Genomic DNA, 26,706 nt, shown 5'->3' on the forward strand with positions numbered 1-26,706 from the left:
CATAGCAGCCACAATTATGGACTAGGATGCATAATCCTACGTTTTACCTCTTGAGAATGCCTCAGGTAATCACAGAATGGTATGGTATGCCTACTGACATCTGGATTTTTAATTTTCTGGTGCTTATAATGGAGACGTTCCAAACCTAGTCAAAAGAGAAGTTGTCAGCTATTTCTGGAGGGTAAATGAACAGCTCTATCACTATACACTAAGTAGCTATGCAGTGTTATAAAATAAACAAATACATATCATATTGTCCCAGTGAATATGTATTGGGTTAAAAAACAATGACAGAATTTCATAGGGTTAAACAGACTACTTCCCCTTTATCCAGCAGACTTTGGAGTACAGCCCTCCTCAGACCCATGGTACCAAGTCACAGTACTGTCTGGTACTTCTCCCAGCAGCTCACAGGATGAAACCAGTGAGCCACTTCACAGCAAAATTGAAAGGATAGATGACTAATAGAATTAATCATCTATTAACCCCACAGAATGTCTGATGGATATGATGAGAGATGGATGAGATATGAAGAGATGGAGAATTACTAAAAGAAGAGTAAGGATGTTATTCCCTTTTCACTCCAAAAGAGACAATACAGAATTTGTTTCTTTCCTTTGCAGGATGTGTTTCTGAGCAATGAGAAATGAATAATGCAGGCCGAGGATCTGCCAACAAATACAGTGTCACAGCACTATCTATGAGGGTAAATGTCCTGAAAAATCATGAGTTTATTTGTTGCAATTAGCCTGGTTGCCACTTGAGAAGATGTCACTATAAAAGACACTTCAGGAGAGGAGACAGAAACATCATTCTCCTTGCTTCCTACTTATTCCTGAGTATTAGCACTCAATTATCTCCCCTGGAAGACAGGCAGTGGTCCCAAAAAGATTCACCTGATCTTCCCTCCAACCTATGACTCTTTCGCCTCTTCAAGTTGTGTTAAATAACTAAGACAAACTAAGTATAATTCTATAAAAATTATTCAATGAGGCAAAAATGATGGATAACACTTATAATTTTTGAATTCTGTTTATGTCTTCTTATTAAAAGCTGAAATTCACTGTTTGCAACATGTAACATACTTAGCTGACTGAAATTAGACACGGTGAGCCAATTCTTGCTGTGTTTCTCTTGCTCATCCCAGACATTAATCTCTGCAGGCTCCGAGTTCACTTGAGTGTTCTGGGGACAATCATCCACTCTAATCACCTGCCAAGACACAGACAAAACAATACTGAATTTACAGGTTGACTAGCATCTCCACAGTTTCTCTGACAGAGCATGATGTGGCCTTTCAGAGCATCTCTGAAATGCCAGTGAATGAATGCACTCCCAACTGCGAAACAGATTTTCCCGGTTTTGTTACAAGCTGCAGAAGACATGTTGCTTTTGTCTAGCAAGTACTATGGATGAAAGGTCTTACACTATCTGAAGGAATTTGGACTTTAAGACCTCATATCTTCAGAGAGACTACATTTCAAAGTTCAAGTCCAAGATCCTTTGCTGAGCTGGGTATCTTATCTTTGTCAACAGACCAGTCTTCAGTATTCGTCTCATTAAACAGTGATAATCCTTTCCAGATAATGAAGGTCCTAGAAATTTCTTTATAGCTCTAGAAATATCTTTTTATTTATGAACACATAGACACAGTTGTAAAAGTTGTCCCATACATATACACAATCAACATACTTTCTGCAACCTGATGAATGTTTGATGGATTCAGAGAAAAGTTTATGGGAATCTTGTGGCAGGAGACAACATTATAAGGCCTAACTTGCTTGAGTACAGTTGTATATACCCTGGATATGGTCACTGCTTCAGTCTGTCCTAGATCACATGAAACCTTCACAAGTTCCCCTGATGGCTGAAATGCAAGGACTGGTTTACACTTGTGAACCACCACAAACTCAGCACAGTATACCAAAGTCCATGGATGCCAATAAGTTCAAAACGGAAATCCCACACATCCAAAAAAAAAAAAAAATTGAACCAAAGCTAGACACACAGAGGAGATGCTGCAGTCTGTGTGCAACATTTTAAATGTATACATTTTCAATTAAATCACACTGCAGAACTGCTCTTAAGGAATGAAAAAGACAATTTTGAGATACACAATTCTCTTGCATCTGCCCATACCGGCACCTGAAGAGGTTTTTGATTCCTCTTTCCTCTCCCAGACTTTCTGTCTCTATTTTGCTGTTTTGCTTTTGTTGTCTCACTGTGGTGTAGCTCACAGGATCCTAAAGATTCTGCAGGAAAGAGTCAAAAAACACCTTTAAGCTACAGAGTTTCTGTTTACTAAGGAAAAATCTGATAGGACTGAGGCAGATGTCTAAAGCAATCTGAGAAAGAATTGTGACATCCAAACTTAGTACTCAAGCAGTTTGGTGCAAAGATGTATAACCATCACAAGATATAAAACAAGTAATGTTATCCATCATGTCATATTATTCATAATTAAAGCTGTAATTTGATGTATTGTAGCACTTGGTAAGCAAACTTGATGGTAGACAGGGGGGCATTTAAACTGACTACAGAAATATATGCCTTTTCATTCTCCATGCAGCCATCTCTGATACTGTTAATGTATCTCTATGGGATCATGTAATATACTTTGGTTCCTCCAACTCTATCTTTGCATCCCCAGGGCAAGAGAACTCTCCAGAGTGAGTACAATCCCTGTACACCAGGCTGTGTAGCCACAGACATGGAGATTCCATGAGATGGGAATGATCAGGCTGGCTGACACATAGATGTGTTCCTGCTTGGATACCAGCACACTTCAGATATTCCCAACAGCCAGATCCAAACAAAGTGAAAGAGTAACTGTGGACTCTCTGCTACCATCTTCTACTGCATCTAATACCTTCTGGGTGTAAATGGAATAGTCTCAGACTCTCCAGTAAAAGATACTGTACAGGTTTAATGTTTTATAATTACCGCCTACAGCCTTGCAGATTTTCCCTGATCTCTCTTTTTTAGGGGATGGTAAGCTGTTGCTTCGGCAGAAACTCCAGTCCCTGCAGAGAGGGCTGATCCAGAAGGAGATGCTTCGCTTCAGCCTGTTCTGAGAGATGCTGCAGCTGTGACGTGACTTGAAAGAGTTGTAGGAGAAGGACTTCGAATCACTTAACTGGACATGCCTAGTGGGATTATTCTGGCAATTGTTGTCACAGGAGGAATGTAGGTAGAGAGTTTTCTTCTTTGAGTCTGAGATGAAAACTCCTTTTTCATCACCTTCAGAGAATCCCCAGTTCACATAACCACCTTCAGTTTCTTCCCTGTCATCACAGGGGGATGCTGCACTTCCTTCAATATCCAGCGGTAGCTGGAGATCAAGATGATGAGCACCTTCTGCAGCATTAGTCTTTTCTGATGGCAAATGAATAACAAAGTCTCTCTGGCTCCATTGATAACCTTCTGTCTCTTTTCCAAGGAAGCTGACACCCGGCAAGTTTTGCTGAACCCCAGTGCTACTTTGCAGGTCATCTCTGAACACTTCATCCTTGCACTTGGCAGCAGGGTTCAAAAAGGGCAAATTTAAGGTGACATCCTCAGAAAAAGACCCTCCCTGATGGTCAGGGGGAACCAGCAAAAACTGCCCATACCTAGAAGTCGACTTAGTCTCAGAGGATACTCCTGAGGTGACTGTATCTGTTTCTATTTCTACCTTTTGAGAGCTGTCTTCTACCACCTTGTTACTCTGAGACTTCAAGAGTTTGCACTGTGATGGAGACTGAGTCCTTACCAAGCTCCGTAAGAGGGAGGGTGGCATGCTGTAATAGTGGTACTTCCTGTCATACAAGCCCTCCAGGCTGCTCAAGGTCTTGGAATAAAGTGCATTACTCCAGCTGTGCGGCAATTTCCTACAGGTTTGGTGTTTTGTGTCAGCCAGTAAGGCTTCCTCCACCTTCAAGGTGTCTACAGCTGAAAGCACTTTCAGGATATCCACTGTCAGGGCAGACAGGTCTTGCAAATGTCCTAGCTGGCTGTCCAGGGAGAGTAAAGACTCCTTGATATAAAACACCTTCTCGTGCACTTCTTTAAGTTGTTGAAACATCTCTTCCACTCTAGGTAGAAAAAGAAAACATAAATAAAATACCAAAACATAGATCTTTACATCTGTTTGAGAGATGATGACAGAAACCATTAACACATTTCAAAAAGTTAGTGTTTCAAACAGGCTTTTGTTTTTAATGGTGACTTTCATTCCCATTAATATCAGTATTTGATGAAACACAGCCAAACTGCCAGTGGGTTTTTTAAGGAAACAGACCTTTTGCTCAAGGACTGCCTGTTTTAATGATTATTGTTTTTCTACTAATGCCCATTCATTGCCATAGAACTACTAAATCATTGATGGCAGGTTACATTTGCTATGGCTGCAAACAATGTATACCTCCTGTCAGCTGGACATCCTGCATTTTACATTACTTGTGGAAGCATAAACTGCCAGGTACTCTTTAATCCTCCATTTTTCTGCTGACAAACAGGTCTTCCCAAGAACATATTTGACCTACAGAAGCAGATTCTATGCATCTAAAGGCATTTGTTATCTTCAGGTAAAATTCAACTGCCCCCCAAAACCAAAGCCTTTTTTATCATCCTCAAGTCTCCAGTGAAAAGTGCAGGAACTTCTTGGCCTGGGATTACATCATTTTAACCAAATCATTATCTTCACATTTCCTGAAAATACTCTCTGATACTTTATCACCAAGACAATGATGAACTAGCTGCAGGCAATATACAGTAGTCATTTCTTTCTTTTGTCACAGAGTAACTAAAATATGTAGTATTAAGCCATTGCAGAATAAAATCAAGGAACAATGTTCCAGAACATTTATTTGTCTAAATTCATTTCTTGGATTGATGTCATGCAATGCTGTGAAGAGTGTTTCACTTGCACTCAGGAAAAAATTCCTTTCCAGATCTATGTCCAGTAAATGAAACCTTCTTGAAGTAATCAGTTCTGCAGTTTCTGAACAAAGCTACTTATTTAATTTCTTTTAGAGGGAATGTTTATTTTGCTTCTGTCTTTAATTTTAACATGCAGAAAATAAGATTATGATTTCTTTAGGCAAAACAAATTTGTTAGATGAAATCAGTGTTGGCATTCATTAAGACTTTTTATAGTGTTGATTTTTTTAACTCTTCCCATTAAACTTAATGTCAGATTTGCCATTTGATTTCAATATAAAACTAAATTAGACCAATAGTGATTGTTTGAATCCCTGTTGTTAGTCATGTATTGACATTTTGTAAACCAAGACACTATATTGCAAATAATGCTACAATGGTTTTCTGGTTTCTGTAAACAGCAATTACACTCAGTCACAAGCAATACTATCACAGTGCACCCACACTGCTAAGCTTTTAAACAAAATTACATATTGTATGCTATTCTCTGGATTGCTTTTATAGTGCTCCCTGGTCTGCACAAGGGAACCTGAGCAACATCTCACCATACGTCCTTTAACCCACACTGCGCACATCTGGGGGTGCAATTCTGTCAGCAAAGCTTCCCAGACACATCTGACAGGCACCTCAGACACATGCAGATACAGAAACAGACACATTTCCATCAAATTAACAAGGCCTATGCATGTTCACAGTAGCCGTAACCAGCTTCAAAAACATTAACTTGTCAAAGTCTTTTTATATGACAAATTTATACAAAGAACATAAAGACACAGCAAAACACACCTTTCTGTGGTCAAGCGGATCCTTTCACTGCCACTGGAACTCAGGTTTTCATTTTTTTCATGGAAATATTCTTCTACACACTGTTCCTCAAAGTCATGGAGTTTCTTTAACTCCTCATCACTCAGGTAGAGCTCTGAACAAAGGGGGTAGGAATCAGTATGACGCATGCTAATTACTCAAATCGTTCATGAGTATGCATGAGAAAAAAAAGAAAAAAACAGTCAAAAAATTTGTTTACACTCCCTCCCTTGACAAGAACAAATCAGGCCTAACTGCATGAATTTGGGCTTGAGTATAAAGACTCAAATATATGAAAATGTGGGATTTTGTCTTTCCTTTCATAGGGAAGAAAATCACACAGACAAAAATTCTATTATACTCCCCTTGAAAGCCTTGAAAATACATATCTGAATGGCTGCTCACAAAAAATGTATTTTCTCACAAATTTTTCCTTTATTTTTGTTATACATGTGTCACTCACAAGATTTAGACATGAATACATAAACCTTACAAAAATTTTACTCCAGTTCGGCCCAGGAATTCATCTAGAGCTAGTCGCCTGCAACAATTACAGTCCATTCAGGTGCTCAAAGTTGCAAAGCCTTTTTTTTTCCACCTAATTGGTTAATATGCTCATATGTGTAAAACAGTCAGACATCCTTAATATAAGTTAATATGTATAAAACTTTAAGATCTTCCACCTCGAAATTACTGGGGTGGAAAAAAGCATTCAGAAGTTTAAAACTCCATGACTTGGCTGCTCATGGTTCTGTTTTCCTAGCACACCAAGACTTCTGGGAGAACTGCTCCATTACAAGGCAGTAATGCATATGATGGAAAGGTGCTTCTCTGGTTCAAACTCCACATTTTCCAAGCTCCTCTCTTCTGTCCTTTTTTGTGTATCAAATTCCTCCCTGTACTTGCTAGGGAGGTGCCTATTCCAAGCAGCAAGGTGGTGTTTGCTACAAGGATGTATCACTCAGCCGAAGCACACAGCTCAGCAGTGAAGATCCTCACAGTGTTCTGGGATTCCCTCTCTCACTGCAAATGAAGTTTGACTGCCTTCCAGGTACTTTTCTCTCCTATTTGATCTGTGTTCCTTCCTCCAAACTTTACTCAGCATCTTGGTATTGACTTTCCACAGGGTGGCCCTGGGTACTCGTTGTGAAAACCAATTATAACAACACCAAAACTAAAGTAAGAGAAACCTATAGGCATAAGTGTATAGAAAAGGTGCCCAGAGGTGCACAAAAAGAAAAAAAGTTCTCCTTCTGTGAGAAATGTAAGGAAGGTATGTGCCCCCTTATGTGCAAGGATTTTTCGATGTGCTAAGCAGGGTTTTAGTTTTCCTTTAGCCTAATGCTCCTTACAAGACACCCTCTGGGCTATGCCACTGATTTATATGTGCTTGCACATAAAATAAGCAATGCTCCTCAAAGTCAGGCTGGTGTACCCAATCGTGATGGGGGAGCTGAACCAGGGAGTAGCAGTACAGCAGTTCAGCATTGATTAGGTAAGCCTGGGTTTGAGCTCTGTAACCACCTGGGAGCATGCCAGATATTGTCAGGAATCCATGTTCACCAGACAAAATTCTAAGCATAACCCATACAGGGTCTGCCCACCTCTGTTGTAAGGTGTCAATGGTGTTCATTGCATCAGAAAGGATGAAATACCAGAAGGTGTACCAGTGCTTCCCAATGTATTTTTAGATATGGTTACACTCATCTTTCCCCATTTCCCTGCCTCACACCCACCACCAAGCCCCACTACTGAGTATTTATTTCCATCCCAGCATCTTGAGGTTCCCTTCCCACAACAGCTCGGGCTGCTCCTGCCAGAACAGGTGACAGTGGGACAGGGAATTGGCATGACCTTAAGTAGGTATTAGGAAAGACCTAGCATGAAGAAGTCCAGGCTGCGAAAAGTGAAGAAGATAAGGTGCAGTGGTAAGCCAGTGCACATAGGGATGAAAGCAGCAAGGAGGTGGGAAGCCCCTGTGCTCCCCCTCTGCATCTGCCATCCCCTCACCTCTACCCTTGGGCTCTGCAGCTGCTTTCCCCAGGCAGTGACAAAAGAATTATTGGTCTTTTCATGACAAATATACAGAAATTTTTACCTTTGGCAGTGCTTAATTTCTTTCAAATAAGAAATTATTTAGTTCCTACAGAAAAAATTGCTGTCACTTTATTTCAGCTCAGAGTTGAGAGGTCTCTTGACTGATGCACCGTATGTAGCACAGCAACAGCCAAATACAAAGCAAAGCATTCCCCTGGGTTTTCTTTAAACTCAGCTCCACACTGATGGGAGTGATGGTCAACTATTTCTTTTGGTTCCCAGCTTACTTAGTCCAACATCGCCTTCCTCTTGGTCCAACTCATTTGGGGGCTGGTGGTGGAAGATGCATTTTGTCAGAAGCGCAATGTGGCTCAGGAGGATGAACGGTGGAGGCAGCCATGGCTTCTCGTGGTAGGTCATGATGTAGCGGTAACGGTTGTACTTCCAGAGCTTGTTTGATATGGATTTCAAGTCAAAATAAACATTACTGAGGAGAGAGCCACAGAGGGAGAGGGGGAAGAGGGTAAAACACTCATGTAAGGAACACTCCAGTATAGCACAAGACACCCATCTACAGATCTAATCTGACACTGGTGCCATTCCTCCAGTGGAATCCAGAGGTAAATCAGCTTAGCAACTCTCATTTAATAAAGTAGCAGCATGTGTCTGCAGCTAGTGTGCTGAGATTGAGGTCCTCAAAGCTGCCTAACAGATTTGGAGATTCAACTCCCATTCACACTAATGGGGGCTAGGCAAAAATTACCACTGGGGTGGCTTTGAAATCCCAGTCATAGTATTTAAATTTTAATATATACCCTAACTGAGAATTCAGAATTGTTTGCCTCTTTGAACTGGATATAAAAGTAAGTGTCAGGCTAAGGGAAGACTGTAATAAAATAGTTTTTTGCACTCCCCCTAAAAATGTATTTGCTGCAGCTACATGAGCTATTTTTCTGCAGAATACTCATTGAAGCTGTGAAATTGTTAAACATGGCTACACTGAATGATTTTCTGTATCTTCTATCATAGACCCACGCACAGAAGAGAAATGTTGTGTTTTCTAGCACTGTCATTTCAGGTGCACTGTCATTCAACACACCCAGCATATAATCACAAGAAGATCATCATTCCTTCTGAGAGCATGATTTAATATATTTGTCATACCTACCCATTTCTGGTCCCACTTCTGGAACAATCAAATCCCTACATAGAAGATTTGCCATATCGTCATTACTGAAGGTTTAATTCCAGAAATAATTCAAATAACTATTTCACACATGTAAAATAATACACAGTGTATAAAATAATAGCTTGATTCCTGGACACAATTTCAGTAAAGGGATTTTTTTATTGGAACTGGAATGATTTTTGATAGTTTAGATTTTTGTCAAAAGTTATTTCTTTCATTAATTTGTTTTGGTTTTTTTTAACCTGACTTTTTCTTCCCCAGAAATGCTAGAACTATAGGAAAATATAAATAACAATTTGGGTTATGCTGCCTTTACTAATATTTTACAGAAGTTGATCCACTACAAGGGATTAATGTTAAAACATGAAGAGTTAGAATTATTACAAAGACACTGATAAATACTATAGGATTGCTATGAATTGCTACTGCTGTGAATTGCTTTAGAATTATTATAAAGACCCTTTCTGTTGTGGCAGCACACATTAAAAGACAAATTGTTGGAAACGCAACCTTTAGATTTCAGTCTAGAACACATGAGATTGCATTAAGTAAGTATTCTTGAATTATTTCCTAGAGGAAAAACAGACTCCTACGGTTGTTATACTCATCGCTTGAACACCTTCCACTTACCTGCCAGTTTAAAACTTGGCCTACACTATGATGAATGTTATTTAGGCTCTTAGCACAAAACATACAGCTTTTAGGAAGGAAAAATTACTTCAAAGATTAATTAATGTTGGGTTTTTTGCCAACTGCAGTTGTCTGCTCCCACAGATAGTCAGATCCTTTCTAAAGTGGCAAAAGAGTTTAGCTGTGTTCTCCCTAACCCTTTTGTTGCACAATCTTTGGCTAGCACCCTTCTTTCCTTTATTCTACTTACCCCCGCGGCAGATGGGGAAAAACCACCACCATCAGCGTGCCCCTGCTGAGGCATTTTTGGTGAAAATCTTTTAAGAAGTGCTGGCAGAACACACATTAGTTGCTTTTGCAGCAATATACCAAGGTACCTACTTAAAGAATGCAATGAGCAAGTTGACCATGATGATGTACTGCACAAAGAGGTAGACAGCTTGCAGGAACGGTGTGAGAAAAGAGCCAGGAGGACAGTCTTCATTGGTTTCACAAACTGGAAAGGAAGGAGATACAGAATATGCATAGCACACAAACCCAGAGAGCAGAGCACAGCAATGGCCTGTGCTCCTCATCTGTACCAGTAAGGAACAGAATAGTCCTCACTAATTTCACAGAAATACATCACTAAATTTCCAAACTAAAGGTCAGCCTCCACCTAAAGGAGAGCTGAGGCCTCTTTGTGCTACTACCACCCTAGTTACCATCATTAAGATGATGCAGACCCCACTTCATACGTATCCATTCTTATGCCAGTCATTCCACTTTTTGTTAAGGGGAAATATGATGCAGCTGAAATTTATTTGGGGGATGGCTTTTACCCAAGTAAGCTGAAATCCAAACCTTTGATCCTCAAGACAGGTGTGTCACAGACTCTGCTGTGAATAGGATATAGCTCCAAGGCTGCTTTGTAAGTACTGGAGTGTAGAGCTTCTCACACAACTTAAAAAAGCACAATAACTCACATGCAAAAAGATATATATGGCCATGAACGTATGTGAGGTAAAGCAACAAATAGTGGAAATTAGGGGATCCCTTCTGATGTTTTTAAACTGTCAAAATGAATACTTTCCAATCTTTTTAATTTCTAAACAAATTTAACTCTTGAGGAAACTTGAAAATATAAAGCAACATCCTTAAATTCAGGACATATTCTGCAGGATAAAGAATCACTAGAGAAATCATAGCTTTATTTGGAAAGTGTCAAATTTCTAAAGGTTTGGAATTATTAAGTGATTAAATGGATTAAACTGGAAAACTTAACAGTGTGCTTTCATTAAAAGAATCTTGATTTATATAACCAAAACACATGTGACTGTTTCAGCAGTAATAATGGATGAAACATGGTATTTTAATGAATTGGATTTATGCTGAACCATGTACCTTAAATATATATTTCTTTTTGCATATCTACTTTTCTGTTTTAGGGATGTCAGTCAGTAGCATAACAGTGCCTTACATCTGTAATGCTCAAATACCTCTGGAGTGCCTGTATCCCCTCTCTTACTGAAGCGAGGTCAAAGCCATAATCAAGACACACACTTTTTCCTATTCACATTGGTTGGTTCTATTTCTCCTACATGCATATGGTTTGTCTGTTTAAGAATGGTGCTAGGTAACTTATTTCTCCCTTTCTTTTCCTTCTTTATTTTTTCCTCCTTAAAGACAGCTTTATAGTCTTTTGTCCAAGAGATCAGCAGCTTTGGATTCTCTTAATTGGAAATTCATTTCACTGGTAGGTCTCCTGACCAGGAAGTAGCTTAATATAATTTCATATGTTCTTTGCCCTGATAGTCACAGTATATTTAATTTGGAACACTAATTTTGAAGGGTTTAGAGTTTAATCTTTTTTTTTAACAAAGAAAGTCCTATTTGCAACATCATTCATGCAGTATTATTCATTATGGCCATACATGTCCTGGAATCAGAATTGTTTAAGAAAGAACAGACTCAGTAGGTAGTCAAATTGACCCAAGAGACCAAAGTAGACATATTTCTGCACATATTTAATTTAAGCTGTTGAGCTAGATATTTTGAAAATTACTTACCATCTATTTCTCCAGCATAGACTTCACCAAACATCATCCAGTAGGGCTGAAATACAATATCTCGTGCCAGTGTCCAAGAAGGAGGCTCCTCTGGTGAAAGAATTGCCTTTCGTGACACCCCAAAACTCAGCAGGACTATGGCCATCATGATCACAATATAGAACATGTTTCCTGTCTGGAAGACATGTTTATGTACAAGAATTAGTGGTAATAATTATATGTAAAAGATATTAACTTTAGGGAAAAGTATCAACTGCTGTTTTTACAAATCAGAATGTAAAACCAGGGGTAAAAATCTAACATGCTGGAGGAAATAAAAATATTTTATTTCTATGACCTGGGCTACATGAGCATTTTATAGATATTAAAATCATCCTAGACTAAAAAATCCACAAGTCCTACTTTTTTCATATGTCCCTCTTAGAAGGAAGATAAAAAAATGTGGAGGCCTTACATTGGTGATTTTGCTCAGTGGTGCTTCTTTCAAACTGAGAGCAAGGAACTGCAGTGAAAATTATTTTGCCTCCTAAATAATTACCATGAAAGACAGTATATAGAAGTATTAAGAACAGAGTTCTCAGTAACCAAGGCAAATTCCAGGAGGAATCTTCAAATGTCCTCCAAGACTAGACATTAACTCAGCAGCAAGACATACAAAAGAGAAACAAAATTAACTGATTTCACAGATTTTTTTTTCCAGATAAACTGGGATATAATTATATAAATCAAAAAATAAAATAGTAATGAAACAGTTTCCAAGAGTTAGGGCAATAACCTGTTACAGTGAGCCCATCTACATGAGACAGTGATTTTTTCTTTCTCCTGTTAACAAGCTAAATCAGCAAACTAACTTAAATGCAACCCTTCTCAAAGGAACAAAGTAAAAATGGCTTTTGTAATTAAATTCATGTAATTAATAAATTAAAGAAAAGTGTAATCTGATTATGGTCAACTCAAAAACAGAAAAAAAATCATGGTATTTTCAAGTTGTGCATTCACTGTGAATTATTACATGACTTCTTTTCTATCACTTCTGAGCTTTACATACTCCTGAAGGTAGATGCCTTAACCACAGAAATACTGCTCCAAAGCCCAGTACTTACCATTTTCCCAATCATTGTCAGGTATGGGCCAGCATGCTGGTTCACAGCAAAAAGGTCAAGGAGCCGAGTATACCAAAATATAATATCCAAGCAGTAGAGGAGCCTCCCTGCAGTTTGAACAGGGGGGTTGGACCACCGCAAACCAAAACCAATCATAAACAGGATGATAGCTACAGAATCAGTAAAATTCCAGTATTCATAAATCCACACCTTCACCTTTTGGCGGAATTTTCCAGGTTCTGAGATAAATACCTGAGTAGAATGGGGGGAGAAAACACCATAAAATGCCATTAAAATCACATATAGATTATTTAACCTTTTCTGTCTGAATTATTTCATTATATTTGGGAATGTGTCATTTCCCCCCTTTTTTTTCTCTTGTCTTAGACTCATTTACTACATATTGCCATTCACCATCAACTGAGGTTTTTTACTTAATCTGTAGTGTCATATTGCTCAAGTATGCCACATCAAATGGGATAGCTCTTCCTGAAGAAAAAAATGGATCCTGAACCTGAATCCATTCACTAAAGGGCACATACTTCAGAGGAAGAGAGCAGCCAGTAAAGAACTTTTATGCACATGTATTAGAAATTAACAAACATTTTCTAGAGGGAGGGTCATGACCTGCAACAGCCTTTTCATTAACGCCTAAGTCATGGAAAGTACCAGCCTAACCTTGCCACTGGGAAAATAACTAATGTCTTTTATTTCAGACCAAAATTATAAAGAAAGACCCTTGTATTCTGCCAAGGACATATTAAAAAAAGAAGTGCAGGCAATTAGCAAGGTGAAGAATGAAATGTTCATTCCTTGAACTGTAAGGTGCCCCAAAGGGATTTTCAGCTTCACTGAGCAAGCGTGTGAAGTGGAATCCTTGGGAGGAGGCAAATAAAATGTTTGCACATTGCCACAAGTGAGGCCAATTATGCAGCGCTATGTGAGATCACAGTGATAAGTACCAAACACAGGAGAGATTTTGAAATGTTATGGCCTAATCTTGCAATAATTTATGCACATGAACACATTAATGTAAACAAGTGATCTAAATTAACTCACATGGGTAACTAGTTGCAGGACCTCAGGCTTTAACAATTATTTGATACAATCTAGAGAAACAGAGGTTTGCAGCTATATATAACAAGGCCCTCAGCAGTTAAGCAACTGCATGGCTAAAACAGAGAGTCTTACAAAGTCCCACAGACCAAAACTAGAACATGGACAAAGAAAATCAAGTAAAGACATCAATTTCAAAGTGATTCTAGAAAGAAGAGCTGTTGTTTCTGCTGTCCCACCATCAAGATGGTGCAAGAGCACAACAGTGATTTCAAAGTGCTTGCTGTTCTACATTTAACATTTTTCTCTGTTAGGAAAGTTTGGTGTACATTTTTTTCAGTCCTATCCCATGCTGACACAGAGCTTGCAAGTCCATCCAAGCTTTGATATATTCCCAGTATTTTTACTGTCCCTTGAAATTCTTCACTTCTCTCATACTGATTTCACAGTCTTCTGAGTGATCTGTATTTGCGACATCCTTTGCTCAGAAATGTAGCTGTGGGGTTTTTTGTAGCTAGCTTTATTCCTCTGAAAATACAGCATTTCAAAAGTCATACAAAAAACAATTCACATTACTATTATTTACTATGTGCTGATTCTACTGTGAAGGCATGTCAGAGCAGATCCAATTATTGAGGAAATATGTAGCTGCATTTGCCCCCAAACTTAGGTTTAGAGTGCAAGTTGTGTTCAGAAGCTTAAGTCTAATCAACTCCAAATAATTGCAATAATTTTGATTGGAATATCATCTTTTTTTTCTCAGTAAACCAAGCAATAAAAGCTGATTGTGTTTTTTTTTTCCAAGTACATTTATGGAAGGCTGGTTAAACTTGAGGGAGAGCCATTGATTGTTGTATGTAAAATACCTATTAATTCCTAACAAGTTCTCACTCAGTTTAACTATCTGAAGACAATTTTTATTACTAGAAGTCCAATGGTCCACTCAGTAAAATTAAGGACCTGGTGCCTACATCAAGGTTCCAAATCTCAATTCAGCAGTCACCTGCACATTAACCACCAGCTTTTCACAGAAAAGCAGAGAATTAAGGCCAAAATTTAAGATGCATTTTCAAGGCCCAAGAGCTGGTCTTCTAATAAATAAATTCCCTGTATAATTCTCTATAAAAGTAATGCAGGATTTAGCATTCTTCAGAGAGGTATTCCCTGGTTTATAACAAAGATGAGAAGTGTGAATGTGTTGGGGGTTAGATTTGCCTCTTTTTTCACTTACAGAATTTTTCCCATAAGTTTCCAAGAACCCTTAATGACAGTACTTAATCAGAACAAAGGGAGTAGTTGAAGGACATGGCAGCACAAGGCTACCTATTGTTTTTGAGTCTCTGGGAGTGTCCCTCAGAGGGGAGAGATAACAGCTTTTGGAAAGCTAAAAAGACAGAGCTGGGGGAGGGTGTCTCACTCTTGCTCAGTGCCGAGGAAGACAGTCAAGCTGCCCCTCGCTGCAGGAAGAGTTCACGACCACCACTCTGCCTCCGTCTTGTCCTGGGAAATCTACCGTCATCTGCTCATGTACCCGGGCATCCTGAGCTCGCTTTCTCCAGCCCTCCCTCCATCGCTGCTGCTTCTTCGGAGCTTTGAGGTTCCCCTGCTACTCTGTAGCCCTGCACTGCCCAGCCCTGCCGGGACACCCCTGCTGCTCCAGCTACCAGCACAGAGCTCCTCATCTCATCCACCGGTCTGGGACTTTCCACCCTTCCAGCTCGGCCTCTTGGAGTCCTGCAGGGGCACCGAGATCAAACTGCTCTGGGCTTTTGTGAAAGAAAGCCCTCAAGGTTCTTGGTTCTATTTATTATTAATGCTGTAGTTGTTGTTTGTTTGTTGTTTTGTCATACTAGTAAAGAACTGTTATTCCTGTCCCCATACCTCTGTCTGAAAGCTCCTTTAATTTTCTAAATTAGAATAACTTGGAGGGAGGGGATTCAAATTCTCCATCTCTAGGGAGGTCCTGCCCCCTTCCTAGCAGATACCTGTCTTTCAAACCAAGACAGAATGGAAAAACTTACCTCCCTGACTTTTTCAATAGCAGTAGTGAAAATATAAATGATAACAAGCCACTCTTGCACACTTGGTCTTGGCTCCATCTTCACCAACACAACGTAAGTAAAGAGCATGAGGAATGCCAAGTATGACATCTGCAAAACACAAGGTGTACAATTCATACACACAAAAATCTCAAACAAATTTCTGCAAACATAACAGCTGATTGACCTCACTATAAGTACTCAAACTACTGAAACATTAGTACACTTTTGGTCCCAGAATCCTTATTCCAGTTATCCAAAGTTTTGTTTTGTTTTGCTTTGTTTTTATGGGAATGTCCTTAAACATCATCAGAAATTGGTACTTTAGTGCTAGAAAAATAGGTAGGAGCAGAAGATAAAAAATTGCAGAGCGTGTTCATCCCCATGAAAGAGACAGAGTGTTTTATCTTGGATGTTGCACTAGGTGGTCTCTAGAGGTCCCTTCCAACACTAACAATTCTGTGATTCTGTTCTGTGATCTGCGCACCATGTCTCGAATGCAAGGTCAGTCTTATGTTTTTATCCCAGCCTTCTCTAGGGACAAGTAACAATTCTCAAAGTTATATAAATCACTGCTGGTTAATCAGTGCCTTCCGAAACATAAAAACTATATCAGGCAGAAAATACATACTTTAGATGTACAAGAACATGCTATAAATATATGTAACATAGTGGAGTACAACCTATAAACTACTTAAACACCTAGTTAAAAGAATGAAAGTTTATGTGCATGGTGATCTGACCTAATGAACAGCCTGATCTTAAACATCTTGAGCTCTACTGACACAAGGTTACTAAAACTAATTTAATAAATGCACATTTCGTACAGCAAATGATCTCCTGTAGATTAATATTAGCTTTCCCAGAGACAGTTCTTCAACAAAAGGAATACGAATATCAGTGAAGTATTCAAAGTACAGAAGTCCACCTTCAAATCTATCTCGACCTTTGCAACTGACTTCTGTAAAGACCTGTGCTGTAGTTTTTCCTTAGTTCCTTATAATTGTTTTTCTGGTTTTGGGTTTTTTGGGGGGCGGGGTTTGTTCAGTTGCATGATTTTAGCAGACAATCTTTACTCCTAATTGTCAGAGAAACATTCAAATAGCATCTACACCCACTGCTAAGTGACTGCAAATCCATGCTAGAGAAAGTAAAAGCAGGATTAAGTGGCATTTGAAGGATCAGAGGAGAGGTTGTCAGTTGAAGTTCTAGAATGATGACTAACCGTGTGAAACCAGAACTTGACAATTGGTGCGTTGTAGAACTCATAGATTTTTCTGGTTCCAGGCAGGTTTCTTTGTCCACCATCTACTTGGCTTTCGTCAGACTTCTGAACAGCCTTTTCCACATCATAACCCTTCTTTAAAAGAAAACAGTATTTTTAAAATAAGAAGTTATTGCCTACAATTGTAAAGGTAGAGTTGTTTCAGAGGAAAGACAGACACAAATGTCTAAACCTTGTTCTGAATACACCATTCCTGTAGCTTGATTTTGTCTGGTTACAGGCATCTCATTTCCAATAATCAACATACACTATGTGAAAGATGCTCGATATGGCACAGCTACACTCGGTATATTTTTTGGTAGCATTTTGTATAAGATTTTTTTAAGGAAAATCAATAGCCTTGACTTTTGCTGAAGATTAATAGACAAAATCAAAAGTTAAGCAGAACACATGTGGGCACTTTCCTTAGGTGCCTTAGTGCCTCCTGCACTAGCAGTACGTGTGAGGTTGGCAGGGATTTTCTCATTATGGTCGGTACAGAAGTGCCATCCAGGACAGATGAATTAACTTGCATCGAATTCACTTAAGTCCGTATCCAAACTAAGGACCTAACCCATACTTCCAGAGGGAACTGGCCTTCAGCCACTTCATGGCCCCTGACGAGCATGTTCTCTAGTCCTTAGAACTGCACTGTGGTGAACAAACAGACCTTGGCACACAAATGACTGATCCTCACAGACTAACCAAAGTATCTTTAGAGCTGATTGGGCTCTGCTCCCCATGGTACCATAACTGGTGGAAGTCTTGAGACTGAGGCACGTGAGACATTTCTGCCTTGCTTTTAAACTCCAGCATCAGGATGGTGGGAGGCAGGAGAATACTCATAATGACCTAAAAGAGAGACACAAGATTAATTAGGGAGTGACAGCATAAACCTGAGGCCACAGTCAGCTATGCCTGCTGCCAGCACAAACCCAGTGCAATTCCACTGGCTGAGAAAGGAGTCATTGGTGTTGGGAATCTGTATGGCAGTCTGACAGCCCCTGAAGATCTGTGTTGCTCTTGGCTGACTTGTGGTTTTGAAGCATGACATTGTATCTAGGGATGCTTTCGATACTGCTCCCCATGTCTGGAAAACATCCTTCCTACAAGCAGCTCTGACATGGAATAGGCAATGTGGGGAGGCAAGAGCAGGTGAGGAAGGGCTGAAAATTGTTGAGAGGATGGGAAGAGCAACAAAAAATTCTTTTCTCCTAGTGCCATTCCATACATGCTTTTGCAAAGAAATAAAATAGAAGAAAGTATTTTCCCTACCTCCCCTACTTTTGTTCCCCAGATGTTCTTATTCCAACATGCTGGAGTACAGCTGTCTGAAGATGCATTAGCCGTGCTCATAACCAAAAAAACCGCCATATACTAAGCATCTAAAGAGCACCTAAATGCTCTGAAAAAGCCAGACCAGTGCTACCTTAAGGCAGGAGTTCTTGCGCATCTTAAGGCGCCCCATCCACATGTCGGTCAACAGCATCTGCGTGCATGTGTGGGACACAAAAGGCCGCAGCCCCACAGACACCGCCAGCTTCAAGCAAGTCGAGTTGCTCCAGTTTTTCAGTTCATAGGTCAGCAACTTCATGGCCATCTGCTCATTTTGTTTGAATGCTTTGTCCAGCACATCTAAGGCAAGCTGCCCAAATTCCCTAAAGCAGAAAGGAATTAACAGTCAATATTACAGGGATCACTCCAAACTCAGGGTTACTGCTGAAAAGAGGTTGCTGCAAATACTCTGGCAACTGTAGTTCAGCTATCAATGTCAGTAAGCATGCCTTCACCCATTTTTCTCATTGCTTTATCAGTATACCTAGTGAGAAGCAATTTGGAATGTAAACCTAACTATTTAGTCCTAATCACAATGTTTAGGGTAATCTTGTTTTGTCATTTTTTATTTTTGTTCTTAATCTCAGTCAGTGATCAAAACGGACCCTACAAAGCTCTTCGTATGTGCTTCAAGCAACAGATTCATCACCACTGTGAGCAAGCATTGCAACCAGTTGCGAAAGTCTCTTCTTTTTGGACTGACTTTAAAACACCTCTGCAGAGAAGACTCTTCAAGGAAGGTACATACTCTCCTTTAAATTAAGATTTGGAGCTGCCCGCAAGAAAAAAGTTCATTTTATTGCACCTGAATCTTAAGCATGAAATCTACAAAGCAGAAACGTATCACTAACAAGAAAATCTACCAGAAAACACTAAATGGAAATTACAAACTCGAAGAAAATTTGTGGTCTACTTCCCTTTTCATTCAGTCAAGTATTTATTTCACTTTCCACGCAGCCTTACACAGAGCAGGATTTAAGCAGTGATTTTGGCTTGCTCATTATTACTTGTTATAGATTTGAACAGTCCAACACCCATGTGCCATATAACTTTTTAACAAATTGAACTGGAAGAAAAGTTGCAAAGGGAAGTTTCAACCTTCCACTTGACCATTTAGCAGATAATGAGCTATGCATTACTCATCTATATTTTCAAATATACACCTAGGTAATATGCAAATAACTTTCCTTTAGCTCTTTACCACACTACACACCAGTATTGAGATCTATTATATAGTATCAATGGCGAGTATCCAAAAACACTTTTTTTATACTCCACAATCCATGGCATCACTAACTTTACCGACTCTTTGCAGATTAGGGCAGTTATCTAACCATTCCCAGCACCAGAGAACCTTAACTCAAATGAAGGGAGAACCCATACTTTGAATACTTCTTGAGTTCTTCTGAAGTGTCATCCACCATGTTGCTCTGTTTAGCTTCGTGTGCCATTGCCCTGTAGAGTTTACAAGCAACAACAGCTTTGACCATGGCTTCCTCTCCATGCTGCCAGAAGAACATAGCCATCTTCTGTCTTTTCATTAATACTGCCCAAACCAGGAGGTCATTATAGGGGTAGATGAAGCCTGCTGACTCATAATTCTCTGCATAGTTTATATCCTCTTTTGATTTCTTCTTATACTTTGGGAAAGGGCTGGATCTTTCCTATAAATTTGTTCAACAAGAACAAAAAAGGAAATAAAAAGAAAAACAAAAGAAAATCCCAGTGAATGGTTGAGGTTCAGATTAGTGAAAATAAAACTGCGTGCAAATCTGAATTGCAAGCAGCAACTATTTGATAACTATATACATTTAAGTCATAAACCACAGTTAGGGCGGTGTTCAGATTACCAATGCTAAGAAGATGGTAGCATTAACAAAGGAAAAATAAACTTTGCTCTGCATCCCTGCCTTTCACAACGTCGCTTTCCATAGTATTGGGCACTCTCCAAACCTCATGATACCCCATGCTTTCCCTTCTTTTTAATATGTCTCATGATAGAAAAAAATGCAAACAGTAAACTGAAACAAACACCTTCGATACTTATAAATTATTTTTGCTGTCTGTTACACTTGTAATGTAAACTTGGTATACATTCATATCTGGGTATTTTTTGGTGAAAGGTACAGGGAAAAAATTCTGACTGATATAAGTAAGGAAGTCTCAGTGCTATCATGGGTTCATTTTGGCTCTGACTAATTCCAACATAGCCATTTAAATTTATTTTATTTTATGTTTTGTCAGATAGATAGATAGATATGAACAGCAATCTTTGCTCTTCTGTCATTCTTTCTTTCTCTGAAACATTTCTTTCTCTCTTCTTAACAGTCTTACTCTAGCACTTCAATAAGCAATCATGAGAAAGCATTAGTAAAGTCAGAGAATTCCTTTATTTCTTCCAAATTCAGAAGAGTTTTCACACAAGCTTGATACTCAGAAATTTGGTGATACTATATTTCAGTGACTTAAAACCATTAGCAACTAAAGGATGGAAGTTAAAAATCTATCATGGAGCTGAGCTTGATTTCACCAATAAAACTGCAAGACTTGAATTTCATGAGCTGTGAGTAGTAAAGCATTTTTCCACTTTCCATTTAAGTAGAATTATAAAAACTAAGAGCCTGACCAACATGTCTAAAATTTTTCAATAAAAATATTATCAGCCTGATATTTCCTAAACAAAGTCTAGAAAAAGCAATTATATTACCTTGTATTTGTAAGGCTGTGCAGTTCTGAAGAACTGAGAATGTAAAGTACTTTCAGTGGATCCCATTCCACTATCCATCTGATTATTCTGATGAAAGGAACAAGACAGGCTTTGAGGCAAGCTGGAGACCACTCTCTAGATCCAAAGGCAAGCCATAAAACATGAGGAGAGAAATGCAAATCAGAAAAAATGTTTGGTGGTACTTCCTGATTGCAATACTGCCTGTAGAAACTGATGTTATTCAACAACTAGTGAGTCAAAATCACCAAAACTACTGCTGAAGTTTATACCATCAAGAAAAAAAATGGCCTGCTTCACATCTCAGGTAACAAATGAAAATTTTTCCAGAGTCTCTGAATTCAAAATAATGATTTTCCAAACATAGCATCCATGAGTTGCATCAAAAAGGGTTGCAACAGATGGAATCACCAAATCTGGTGCTGACCTTTATAAAATGTGCCATAAGCCATTTGAAAGACAGAATTCTCTGAACTTTTTGTTGGTAATTTCCTCTGAAGGATGGCACATCCATCATCTCTACAAATTTTGTTCAAAGTTGGCTAAGAGGGAAGAATGTTAACAGCTGAATCACTAATGCTCTTTCCAACAGTTCCTAGTTATATTATTATGTGGTTTCACCTACCCCTGTTAAGGTCATATTCCATTAGGAGAGAGAGAACTGCTAGAACTGCTCACATCTTTTTCAAGCGTTGTGTTAAAAACTAGTGGCACACAGAAAGCTCTGTCTGTCTGTTTCTATTCACTCCAAGTTACAGTCTCATTTTCCCTGATCATTATGAAGCTCTTCTCTTAGTCATGATAACATTTCATGGACACAAGAGTGTTTTGTTGTTTGTTTTTTAACACATGGAAGTACTTGAAAGTCCAGTTCTACTCCAAAAACTGGGGATCATTCTTATGCAGTAAATCTTCTCCTTCTGCAATACTGGGAATGACTTTCAGCTAATTTATGAGAAGTTCAGGCTGGTTTTAAGTTACTGGTTTTGGGAAACCAATAGGGAGAATGCTGACATGCCCTAAGTCTACTTCAAGGCGTGGAATTTAGTATTTCTGGGAGGTGGTTAAAGCTGCAAGACAGAAATATGTAACCATCTCAAAGAAGGGAAAATAGTGATTGGCACAATCTTGTCATTCCTTAAAGATGGATGATAGACAAAACACAACACAGATACTGAACAAAAAGCTAAATTTACTGAACTAATAAATAGTTTAACACCACCAATAGTCTTGGGGATTTGTCTCTTTTATTTGCAACCTCTCCACAGTTCTCAAACAGACAAGCACGGCATACATGTAAATGATGCTCTTCAGACAAACCAGGATGACAACCTAAGCTATTTTCAGGTGTCAGATTTTGGCTTTTCTTGGTGACCAGTGTTTTGGAAGAAGCTACCTTGTGTTTTCTGTAGAGATTGTTGTAGAGAATTCGGAAATTCTTCCTTGTGTAGCTGCTCCGATAAGCTTCACCAAGGAGGTACTCTATCACTAGTCCAATGTCAATCAGTGATATCTTGTAATCCAAAGAAAGGCTATTCTGAAATACCAAATGTCACAAACATTTCATGATGATGTTATGTGCAACATTCAACCCTCTCATAGCCCTTCTATTGGCAAGGAAAATCTGAGAAAATGTGAATCTGTCAGGAAACTGTACACATTCTTTTCACATATGGAACATATAGAAAAGAGAGGGAAATGCCTGCAGTTCAGTGTGCCTACATTGCATATTTTGCAATGCTCACAAGATCAGCTGCATCCAACAGTAAAGGTAACTGTTCTCCAGGACAAGCACCAACAGCAGAGGTACAGACAAAAACCTCATCAAAAGAGAAAACTAGCGTAGTATGATTGAGCACTTTGATTAACTAAAATTAGAGAAGTAGATGAAGCAGGTATTTAAGCTGAAGCAGAGTAATTCCTAGAGACTGGAAATATCCTGTTAAGGCTCAAGACTGTCTTGACAACGAGGACAACAGCAATACATGCACTAGCTCTGTCTTCTGAGTAACTCACCTCTTCTGCTTAAAGCACCACTGCCCATCTTACCTTCCTGTCCTTCCAAGACCCAAGGTTTGTGACAAATTCTCTGAAGAATAGATTCTCTTCCATGCAGATTTTAAAAAGTATTAGTAAAACCTTAAACTGCAACTCTTGGAAGTGAAAAATGGGCCTGTATATAAATGGGATCAGAGATGCGTGTATTCCTAGCAGTGTATGCCTTTCAGACTGTGAAAAGTCTTTTTCTTCATTGGACTAAGGGTGTTTTTTCAATAGACTTCAGTAGCGAGTATAGTCAGCTAAGGCCACTCAGCCCTACGTCACTGAGAGCAAGTATTTTTGACTACCTAAGCTTGTAGATACTTCTCTCTGCACTAATCCTCATCTTTTATGTCTGCAGAGCAGACTGCAGTGTATCTTCATTCAAACACAGCAGCATCAAAGCTGGTCACAGTAACAGAGAAAATAGTCTGAAATCCAGAGTCACATCACTCTGTTGACTGTCCCAACTACAGTGTCACCATATTTAATCAGACTGCAACTGCACAACACATTCTCAGAGCACTTATGTGAACTTACAGAAGCTCAGGTGAAAAAGGATTTTTGACATTTACACCTGTTTGCAGATTCCAAGTTTAGGTCACACAAAGGCAGAGAAATTTTTGAAATTGTGCACACGTTTTTTACGTTATTCCATTACTGCATATCAAGTGCCAAAAGCTTCTCTTTAGATAACACACTGGGTTTTCCCAAAGTATCCTGAGATATATAAAGACAAACATATATATGGATTTCAGAGAAGTGGTCATATCAGTCACTTCAGTGACAATGAGAGTTTTCTCAGCCTGGAAAATGTTAGTGTTTTTTCAAGATTTAGACCTTTCAACATATAGATCTTCCAGATTTATGACATAAATTAGATCTTGAATATGTTCATCAGTATAGAACAACACAGAAAAGAGGTCGTTATGGAGATTAGGATACACTACATCTATCTAAAGAACCATAAATGGCATTGACATGAAAGTTACCCACAGTAACAAAATGATACCATGAATCCAATAGAACTCTGCAAACAGTCAGACTTATCATTTCATTTTATCTTAGCAATCATGCCCTGGAAAGAATTAGCCAATTAGTCTAGATTTGGATCTAGGAATCTCTTGTGTTGAAGTTTAGATCTGTAAAGAACAGCTCATCCCTTTCCTGGCTAAGCAGGTCTGTGAGGTACAACAGATAACAAAACTGTGAATAATTTTTTATACATATCTAAATAACAAGGCTGCTACTAAATCATTAGTGGAACCAGTGCTCCAGTACTCATCCACTGCCACTGCTGCAGTACTCATCCACTGCCACCTTCTGCTCTCCTAGGCAATGCAGCACATCCAAATATTATCTCTTGTCACAGTATCTTTTCATTACTGCTCTAACAAGGAAACACTTCTTTAACTTTGGGTAAAAAATAGAAAACCATAAAGCAATGAGCATAATTACTGCATTAATTCACTAAGTCTTTTGTACAGTCACATCAAAATGTCCATTTAGTAATGTGAGAAAGAGAGTCTGATCTGGATGAACCGCTCTGCTTTGAAATTAAGGTACAGGGCTCTTGGGAGCCTCAGCAGCAGTATGTTAATTGCTTAAAGTGTCAGTGGAATTAAGATGAAACCATTTTGCAGATATAGGACTGTAATAATAAAGCTGTCACTTCTATTACCAACATTCCCCTGTATTATCTAATAACATCTTGCCAGTGGACACTGAATTATTAATCTAGCATCTTTGTCACAGCTTTTCCTATGTCTATTACCTGTTTCACATCTCGAACTAGATGGTGTAAAAGTAGATTTGATGGTCCTTGTTTCTGTGGTGTGAATAGAAAAGACAGTACACAAACATGTCACTCTACACTAGAAAATCAATACAGCATAAGAAAGCAGTTTTAAAAGTCTACAGAATAAACTACTGTTATTCAAACTCCCCCCACTCTACCCACAAATCTTTTCAAAAAATATTTCAACACTAAACTACAACACCTCTACTATCTTAAATCTTATTTTAGAAAGAAGCTGATACAGCTTTGGTCTAAGCAACATATAATTTTCAGCAAGGTAACCATGTATCACATATCAGATTAAAATCTGAACATGTTTCTCATCAGCTTCCAATGAGTACTCAATCTAGTTCATGACAGTGAATCAAAAGTAACAACCTTGTAAACCATTCTTAAACCCTCACATTACAATCAAAAATAACCAAGCACATTAATTTTCCTCTTTTTTTTTTTAATCTTTCATAAAAATGTGACCCAGTCATCACAATCTTTAAGCAAAACAGTATTGTTTCCAGGCTTTCATATCTAAAGTGTTATACTGGGATTTCAAATACTCACTGTATTGTAGAGTTCTTCCAGACGAGATATGGTAAGAAAACGGTGCATGTTCACTCCATGTTCTATTAACAGTTTAACAAAATCCACACGATCCATGACTAAAGCATCCAGCATTGCCTGCTCCAAGGCACCAACCTCCAAACAGACAGAATCGAAGGAAAATATTAGAAAATTACTTTTGGAATTAAATATAACATTTCTGGAGCTAGTAATCTCTCCACCACAATGACTTGTCTATGTATATTTAAAGTGTAAGTACGAAAGAAAAATATGCTGAAGGAAACTTCTGTGTGAAAAGCCAATAAAGGGGGAGGAAAACAGTTTCCATAAACCCAACATATGTAGAGACTTCTACGAATGTAACTTTACAACCAGACTCTGATAATGTGTGGAAGCTATTTCAAAGTACCATAGAGAATTCTCTATAGAACTGCAAGTTCTTTAAAGCAAACACTCTTTCAAATATGACAGAGAATGTGTGTTAGAATAAACTCTCTCAAAGGAAGCATGAAGCAGAGATCTACCTACAAGCAGTGTCCAAATGGTGGAAGCACTCTACCATGGCAATTGAACAGAGTTCAGCAGGGCTTATACATGCAAAATGGCAAAGGAGTTAGACATATGAGGTTCATATAAATCCATACAAAGTTTTTCTACAGAACACATATTCACAGGACATGCAGTGGGTTGAACACAGTGAGGAGGCTGATTAGTGGGGAGGTGCTAATGCTAACTTGAAAATAGTACATGCCATGTCTATATTGAGGTTTGACAGAAATTATATTAAAAGATGACCAATAAATGTTATAGAATTCTTGCACATAAAAAGAACTTTTGCACTGATCATGAACTATTGGGTTTTCTTCCAGAAATATCTGCGAGCGACTGGCCATTTTTGCATTAAATTTCTTTTAGCAGTCCTTGAGCTGGCAATGTGTCTCAAGAGATCAGCAGGCCTTTGGTAACTATTAGGATGGTATTCTTTGGTATTTGAGGTAGAGTTGACATTCAAATAGAAACACAGCCACAGCTGGTTATAACCTTTACCTTCTAAACTTCTAGGAGTAGGGTTCTAAAAAGAAACGGCTGTGATTCATGCATATTTGTATGTTTCCTTGAAACACTTAAATATACAGAAATACTATAAGAGTCCACAGACA

The 26,706-nt window shown here is 38.7% G+C and overlaps 1 protein-coding gene across 1 annotated transcript in view; it reads right to left on the reverse strand.

The window, feature by feature from the left end:
* Positions 1 to 26,706, reverse strand: part of TRPM6 (transient receptor potential cation channel subfamily M member 6) — an 80,453-nt gene that overhangs the window by 30,654 nt on the left and 23,093 nt on the right. Inside the window, exons 12-29 of the mRNA XM_063423402.1 lie at positions 25,547 to 25,681; positions 24,965 to 25,018; positions 22,547 to 22,687; positions 21,133 to 21,267; positions 19,809 to 20,089; positions 18,520 to 18,748; positions 17,796 to 17,942; positions 17,052 to 17,186; positions 15,809 to 15,937; positions 12,732 to 12,983; positions 11,629 to 11,803; positions 9,962 to 10,076; positions 8,049 to 8,248; positions 5,707 to 5,839; positions 2,944 to 4,073; positions 2,140 to 2,252; positions 1,086 to 1,212; positions 48 to 145 (exon numbers count right to left, since the gene is read on the reverse strand). Coding sequence (XP_063279472.1) covers positions 48 to 145; positions 1,086 to 1,212; positions 2,140 to 2,252; positions 2,944 to 4,073; positions 5,707 to 5,839; positions 8,049 to 8,248; positions 9,962 to 10,076; positions 11,629 to 11,803; positions 12,732 to 12,983; positions 15,809 to 15,937; positions 17,052 to 17,186; positions 17,796 to 17,942; positions 18,520 to 18,748; positions 19,809 to 20,089; positions 21,133 to 21,267; positions 22,547 to 22,687; positions 24,965 to 25,018; positions 25,547 to 25,681 — 3,729 coding nt within the window. The remainder of the gene's footprint in view (positions 1 to 47; positions 146 to 1,085; positions 1,213 to 2,139; positions 2,253 to 2,943; positions 4,074 to 5,706; positions 5,840 to 8,048; positions 8,249 to 9,961; positions 10,077 to 11,628; positions 11,804 to 12,731; positions 12,984 to 15,808; positions 15,938 to 17,051; positions 17,187 to 17,795; positions 17,943 to 18,519; positions 18,749 to 19,808; positions 20,090 to 21,132; positions 21,268 to 22,546; positions 22,688 to 24,964; positions 25,019 to 25,546; positions 25,682 to 26,706) is intronic.

Source organism: Prinia subflava, chromosome Z (genome assembly GCF_021018805.1).
Source record: "Prinia subflava isolate CZ2003 ecotype Zambia chromosome Z, Cam_Psub_1.2, whole genome shotgun sequence".
Taxonomy (NCBI): Eukaryota; Metazoa; Chordata; class Aves; order Passeriformes; family Cisticolidae; genus Prinia; species Prinia subflava.